The sequence below is a fragment of the Melanaphis sacchari genome, unplaced genomic scaffold (assembly GCF_002803265.2).
Source record: "Melanaphis sacchari strain LSU unplaced genomic scaffold, SCAv2.0 Contig32_pilon_pilon, whole genome shotgun sequence".
NCBI classification, from domain to species: Eukaryota; Metazoa; Arthropoda; class Insecta; order Hemiptera; family Aphididae; genus Melanaphis; species Melanaphis sacchari.
In genome coordinates this window covers 1,202,029-1,209,217 of record NW_020271199.1, presented here as the reverse complement: position 1 = coordinate 1,209,217, position 7,189 = coordinate 1,202,029, and the positions used below count along the sequence as shown (strand labels likewise).

The following is a 7,189-nucleotide window of genomic DNA, read 5'->3' as shown; positions in this document are numbered from 1 at the left end:
CAATAATTATGGTTTTGATAATTTTGATATTGCATGCTCGTGATTTTTATATGTATAATTTATGTTATTTCAATAATAATTATTATAATTTTATTATACTAAATAATTAATTAACTTATTGATCAACCTTTCTAAAAAAAAAATCCAGATAATATACTAAAAATATTTGTGAATAATATGTCAAAGCAATTACATTCTCGAATAAATAATCCTCTTGACATATATTCTAACCATTTTTCAGTATCTATAATAAATATATGTAGCAGAGTACTCAGACAATAATACTACTTTCATCTAACCACGGTAGTCTAATAACCTAAAATAATCTGCAAAACATCAAAACCTACTCTTCTCTTGTATTCTCTCGATACATTTAGCGAAGAGTCAAAATTAATAATTGTAAATTATTGATGCAAAATGTACACTTCGTAAAATCGTTATTTCTCTATTAGCCCAATCACACCAAACGTCCGTTGAATGTTTTTAGACAAATAACTCAACTCTACCAGCCTTTTAATATTTATTACTATAATTTGACACTATAGCTAATTGGTAACTATTTCGAGGTTAAAGATAAATACGAGTAGGATAAAGTTGGTTTGTCTTAGTAGAGCACTGGTAACTTAAATCAAAACGAAGTTAAATTGTTCTATTGTTGTTTATAATTTAACGTCATTGAATAGCTGCCATATATAATATTGCATTTATATAGATATTTTGCGTATATTGTTTCTACGTAAATATTTGTTTTAGTAACTCACGTTATCATTTTATGTTTTGATTACTTGTTCAGGCGTTCAAAATATAATATAAAAAAAAAAAGAAGAAGAAGAAGAATTTACTAAAATGATAATTCTTATTGAATAGCATATACCCAATACGATTCTGTGAGAAAGTAGACAGTTTGGCTGTAATTGTATTTGCAAATATTACAATATAATAAACATTTTAAAGAATTCGCAGAAGGACCACAGTTATCTATTGACAATTTTTATGAATCTAATTAGGTACTTTATCTCATGTTAGATTATTATGAGACTAGGGCTATCGATTTAGTCAATAGTCTGATTATTAAATGAAAAATACCCAGTTCTTTATTCTTCAGTTATAAATTCTTCCTCTTTAATTTCTTCCATTATATCATTCTCGTTCATTTCATTAAACGAATTGTGGCACTGAAAATGAATTTATTTAAAATGTATTCTAGTAAATACCAATCGTCCTAATTTAATTTCATCTATACTAATAAATTAACCATAAAAGTCCGTAAATACGTAATGCTTGTAAATAATTACCTACTGAAAAACATAAAATCATCATAACTCACCATTTTTTCAACGAATTCAGCCATTTCTCTTTCCATTTCTTCAACCGCTAATTCAGATTTTATCAAGAAATCATCTTTTTTTGGAGGTGGTTTGAAATTTATTTTAGTTTTTTGTTCACGTTGCTTAGCTTCTATGATCTTTTCTCGTCTAGTTTCTCTATCAAACATCTGTTGATAAATAATAAAACAATTTAAATTTTTCCTCAATTGGTACCCCTGACAAATTTTGATATCGTATGGCTTATATTAAATTTTACATCAATTACTAAACTTTTTCCAAATATCAAACATACATATCAATTTTTATTTAAAAAGCAAGAATATTATAATTAGATAAAACTAAAATTAAATAAAACTAATAGTAATGAAAAAAGATAAAAAATAAAAAAATATTATTAATATACACTACAAATATCACAAAAATTCAGTTAAACAATCATTTTTTTTTTTTTTTTTTTGAAACTTTTATCTATTAAATTTCCTATCAGAAAAAAAATGTAATTTTAAATAGTAATTTTATAACGTTGGTAATTCAATTTAAAAAAATAAATAAAAAAATATATTTAAGATATGCAGATAATTTAAATATCGATAATAAAGAAAACTATTTTAAAAATAAATGTAAGATAGCCCATTAACTAACAAATCCTTTTATTTTCGTAGTTTTAAACTCTAAACTTCAATTAACTCCTTTTTTTTGAGATGGCCACAAGAAGCAAATGCTTTTTAGTTGTCATTAATGCTTATTGAAAATATGACTACGCGACTTACAGCTGTCAATCGAACTTTATCATATGGTCCAGGGGACACAAACCAATCGTTCATTTCAATCACGCGTGTGTTACCACAGTCATCACCGACAGCTAACAGTGCTCCATCTTCATGGCAGCTAATACAATTTAATCTCTTGTCAGCCAGCTAAATAAAAGAAAACTGATATAAATTGTATTTCTATTAATTTTCTCAATATCTCTATTTTACGATTGTTACACACCTTGATTGAAAGTATCGGACGTTTTTGGTTCTGTAAGATATCCCAACAGTCCAAGAACCCATCGGATCTAGTCACATAAAAAACTGAATGCTTTGAATTACTCCAATGGCCGTCGGTCAATCTCATATCGTAATGTCTATAATTGTATAATATAATATGACGTCCAAAATAAAATACTTAGTTTTCTTTTCGTTTATCTTATTTTAATATTTGTATTTGATTTGTGCATGTACTTAGTCCACATAATGGGAGATTCCTTTACCTCTTCTGACCATATTTTTGCCTGCCAATCGCCGATGGTCAAGAAGTTTTTCAAATATGCCGGATGACGTTTCACTGAATATATGGGGCCACCATGACATTTATAAGTATACGGTATTTTTTCAAACACTGTTTTGCCCTTACGATTTCCATCAAATACGTGTCCAGTGTTTGTGCCAATCTACTTGAAAATAATAAAAAAAAAATTTTATTTTTACTTTTAGAAAATATTCATAATTTTTTCAATTATTAGTAATTTCAAATGCTGTTTCATCAATTCATAAAATAACATATATCTATGTATTTTAGTTATCATCCAGAGAAAAATCTTTGTATTAAGGTGTATACTGTATAGGTATGTAATAACAATTATTTACAAGTAATATTACACTGACCAATGAGCTACTGCCCTATTTTATCCTATGCACACTAAAATTTTTATTTTCGTATCTCAAATGCTTAATCACGCATTATATAACTTATAATCAATGCAATCAAAAATTAAATTTAAAATTTTTCGCGATTTTCACGTGATTTTATTCCCGCTTACTTGCATTAGAGTTCTAAAGTTTTAATTTTTAATAATAATAATCAAATTATATAAAATGCGTGTTATGTATAATATTTATTGTAGGTAATTAAAAATAGCCACTACTTAGTAGTCAGCTTTTCTAGAACCATTTGAGAATGACAGCTAATACTAATTGATGAAAAAACAAAGTATTTTTATATTATCGTAGAATGTATATTATGCGTAAACACTTTCACATACCATGAAGCGTATTGGAATTGAAAAACTGTAATCCAAGCAAGTGGCTCCATAAGATCGGCCCCACCGAATCCATTCCGGTTCATCATCAGCTTCGGTTTTCATTAAATCTAAGACCAATATGTCCGTAGGTTCATTGAGGTTTCTAATATCCCACCATATGATCTAAATATATTAAAATATTATGGATTTTATTATCAAAGATATGTTCTCACCCTAGTGCTCTGAGATGTTTATTGTAAAATTATTATTTTTAATTTTTTTAATTATATTTTTGTGAGTTAACGTTTTCAACAGAAAAAACGAAATTATATTTTTTCGGGTGTATTATTTAGTTTGAAATCAAATTAAAAACTGATACAGTTTTAGTACATATTTTTTTTATTTTTCACGCTTAGTGTACACTAATTACTTAATATAAATTTATTCTATCACTACGTTTAGGACGTCTCTTGTATCTTTTTAAATAACTAAATATGTGATCAATTTATTTTTATACTTGTAATGGATAAATTCACCCTTATAATTGAATATATACGATTATATTTACCTGACTATCATTGGATCCTGTCAAAAATTCTGTGTTGGTCTTGGATTGAATCCATTGGAGACAAAGGATTGAGTCACGATGACCATTTCTTATTTCGCTGATGCCGGCATTTGTAGTACTTTTTCTCATGTCCCACAACGCTACCTGACCATTCATCAATCCACCTGCGAGTAGCTGTCCGTCCCTATGGTGGAACTTAATCATAGTGACCGGGCTAAGTGACTCGATCATAAAATGTGGAGAGGTAAACATCTCTATAAATCCAAGATATTCGTATATAATTCAATGTATATTCAGAAGGTTCACAAAAAATGAAAAATATTAAAAAGATCTATTAATCAAAATCATTATTTATCAAACAAACGCCTGTCAAATAAAATATAATTCTTTTTAAGTTTAGAATTCCATGCTAGGTTTTATATTCTTTATGTAGTAATCATTTATAGTTAAGCTATAATTAGTATAGCGTAAGTTTATAATTCTATAATCAATTTAATAGCTCAAAAATAGCCAAAATATTTCGAAAATGTAATTCCAAATAAAAATTGATAATATAAACATTTGGTGGAAATTTCAAGTATTTACGGTTATTTGTTTTTTAATTATATTTATAAAAGAAAAAAAAAATCAATTTTGTCGAAAATTTAATTTGCGTAAAAATGTCCGCTTTTCTTTAATTTTTTGTTTCTTCTAAACCACCCTTATTTGAAAATCAAAGCATTTTATCGACGACTTATCGTTTACTCATAAACACAAAAAAAAAATACAACATGATAAAATAAATTTGCTCAAAATTTAAATTAATAATATAAAACAGAAAGGGTTAATGCTTGTACATGGGTAGTTTTTTACACAATATTTTATTTGATACTGCGTATTTTAAATTTTGCCTTAAAATTTTACATTATTACTCAACAAAAAGTATAAATAACCACTTAGTATAATTTTCAGCTGACAACACGAAAAGCTCTTTTGCTCTTACGTTCTTTTTCCTAAATAGTTATATATTATCCGGTCTGGAAATAATTAATCTATGTATGAGCATCATTTATGATACATATTTTACACCATCAAATATTGAAAAACTTTTTTTATTATTAAAAAAAAAAAATAAATAAAAATTCGACATTTTAAGACCCACAGAGATTTCATTGACAGTTAAAAATTAAATACTAATTGTTATTAAATATAAATTATTTAATATTAATTTGTTGAACCATGCAAAAGTTGTAAAATAATTAACTAGTTATATATATATAGTTAATAAGAGTTGCCTGATTGCTATAACAACATTTTCAAATAAGTTTCCAATATATAATCACCAACGTATAAAATTTGTTTTTCATACAGACATACATTCACTTTTTTTTTTTTTTTGAGCATGTAATTAAAAGGCTGTCGATAAGGTTATATTTATTGTTCTACGCCAACAGATAATAATAGAGTCCACCATTATTTAATCTGATTAATACAATTAACTTATGTAAATTTAGTTGCGAAATAAATTTTAAAAATTGGTTATCCGCGAAGTTTCAGGTATTTATTTAAGATATGTTAATTCGGTATTAACATGCCTTACACCGTCGCTTTTTATTTTGAAAATATAAAATGCGTTTTAACTTATTATTTTCTGTTAACTATGTAGTAACCTTGCAAGATATGTAGTAAAAAAAGTATAAATAAAATAATCGGTAATCATAGATCAATCTAGAAGAAAAATTTCCTCCTTTAATTTTTCTATTATGTTACAAGACAAAACCCATTCGAATATATCTTATTTTTATCAACATGAAACAAATATACTTGTTAAAAAATAAATGTAAATGCGATTTTTTTTCTCAGTATTATTTCATAAACTAATAACTGTAACCGTGTGATAGATATATTATATATAATCGAATTATTTTTAAATATGTACTTCCTTACCCGTGTCAAATACGTAGGAGTTGGGACTGTTTTTTGGATCGGCCATTTGAAATCTCATATCGGCGTAACTGACTGCAATCAGTGTGCTGTGTTCCGATGACCAAGATATGTTTCGTACAGGTCTCTTTGGTTCACAGGGGTCAATGAATACCGCCACTGTCTGATGAGATGGAGTTTGTGTTTGAAATTCTTTAGTTTTCGGATCGGTAAAGTATGGTTGGAATATATCTATCGCATTATTTTGTCTTATAAAGTGTTCGGTGAGCTGAAAATAACCATTTTATTATCAAAAATTAATATAAATAATGATAAATATATCATATATAATATATATTTCCTCATTTATTTATTAAGTTAAAAACGTATGTGTATCAAATACGAGTATTATCATTGATTTTAGAATATGCCAAGTATATTACTTAGTTAACTACATTGTATATTCTAAAACCAATGATATTACGTATACGATGTACCATGACTAATTTTCTTGTTTGTATATTTAATTCATGTTTGATTTTTGTTGGATCGAATAGGACGAAAGAATTGTAATACGTATTATAATATTTGCGTTATTAATACTATTTCACGAAGTTATTATTGTAAACAGATATACGTACAACTGCCGTTGTCTTAACCGATTCTAAATACAGTTTATCCTTTTCCGTTTTCCTCCGATATCTGGATACTTGTTCCGGATCGTCCAGGTGTACGTCAATCGGCCAGCCGCCTTCTTTATGCGAAATTCCGCGATTGACATACTCTATGCGTATCGTATTGGCCTATGCACACCGTATATTAATCAATAAACTGTAAGGCATGGCATATTGTTTAATCTGGGTAAAATTCATACCTCGTGTTCTGACCACTTGCTGGTTTCGTTAGTGCTCTTGTCAACTGGATTTCTCTGTATCCAATCTTTCTCCAAATTATGATCTGGCAACATATTCATCAATATTGTTGGCCCAATGTTGTGGAATCGATATTGCCTGCCATATTCACTCCTTTTTTTTTCGTAAGTATACATTTTCTATGGGTTTTAGTAGCGTACAAAATAATAACTGTCGTTTTTGATAAAAAAAAAAAGAAAAAAAAAACGATAAAAAAAAATGATATATTATTAATCCGACCAAGTACTTGTGTGTATATAAATAACTCTTTGAATATTTTTCTATACGTACTAACGGCTGTCGTCATAGTCACAGTTTATTAATTATAACTACAGTACCTACACACTAAAACTATTTTACATTTTTTTTACATGGAATACGTTTTTTGAACATTACCGTATTACTTAAACAGTTTCACTAAATGTGTTTCTTCACGCTGAATATACTAGTATTTTTAATTTACATTAATAATCTA

At 27.2% G+C, this 7,189-nt stretch overlaps 1 protein-coding gene across 1 annotated transcript; it reads right to left on the bottom strand.

Moving 5' to 3' along the window:
* Nucleotides 1–1,094: 1,094 nt before the first annotated feature.
* On the bottom strand, nt 1,095–6,851 carry LOC112596624 (dynein intermediate chain 3, ciliary-like). Its single transcript, XM_025342387.1, has 10 exons — nt 6,678–6,851; nt 6,445–6,606; nt 5,828–6,092; nt 3,902–4,155; nt 3,355–3,516; nt 2,555–2,763; nt 2,322–2,457; nt 2,099–2,245; nt 1,328–1,495; nt 1,095–1,175 (listed from the first exon to the last, which is right to left on the bottom strand). The coding sequence occupies exons 1-10, from the start codon at nt 6,849–6,851 to the stop codon at nt 1,095–1,097; spliced, it is 1,758 nt and encodes a 585-aa protein (XP_025198172.1).
* Between the last annotated feature and the right edge of the window lie 338 nt (nt 6,852–7,189).

Excerpts from the sequence above, each read along its gene's own strand:
- LOC112596624 (XM_025342387.1), bottom strand. The coding sequence starts at position 6,851 with ATGTATACTTACGAAAAAAAAAGGAGTGAATATGGCAGGCAATATCGA. Across the intron at positions 2,764-3,354 it reads CAATTCCAATACGCTTCATG|ATTGGCACAAACACTGGACA; the intron begins GTATGTGAAAGT and ends ATTTTCAAGTAG. Across the intron at positions 2,458-2,554 it reads TCTCCCATTATGTGGACTAA|ACATTACGATATGAGATTGA; the intron begins GTACATGCACAA and ends ATACAATTATAG.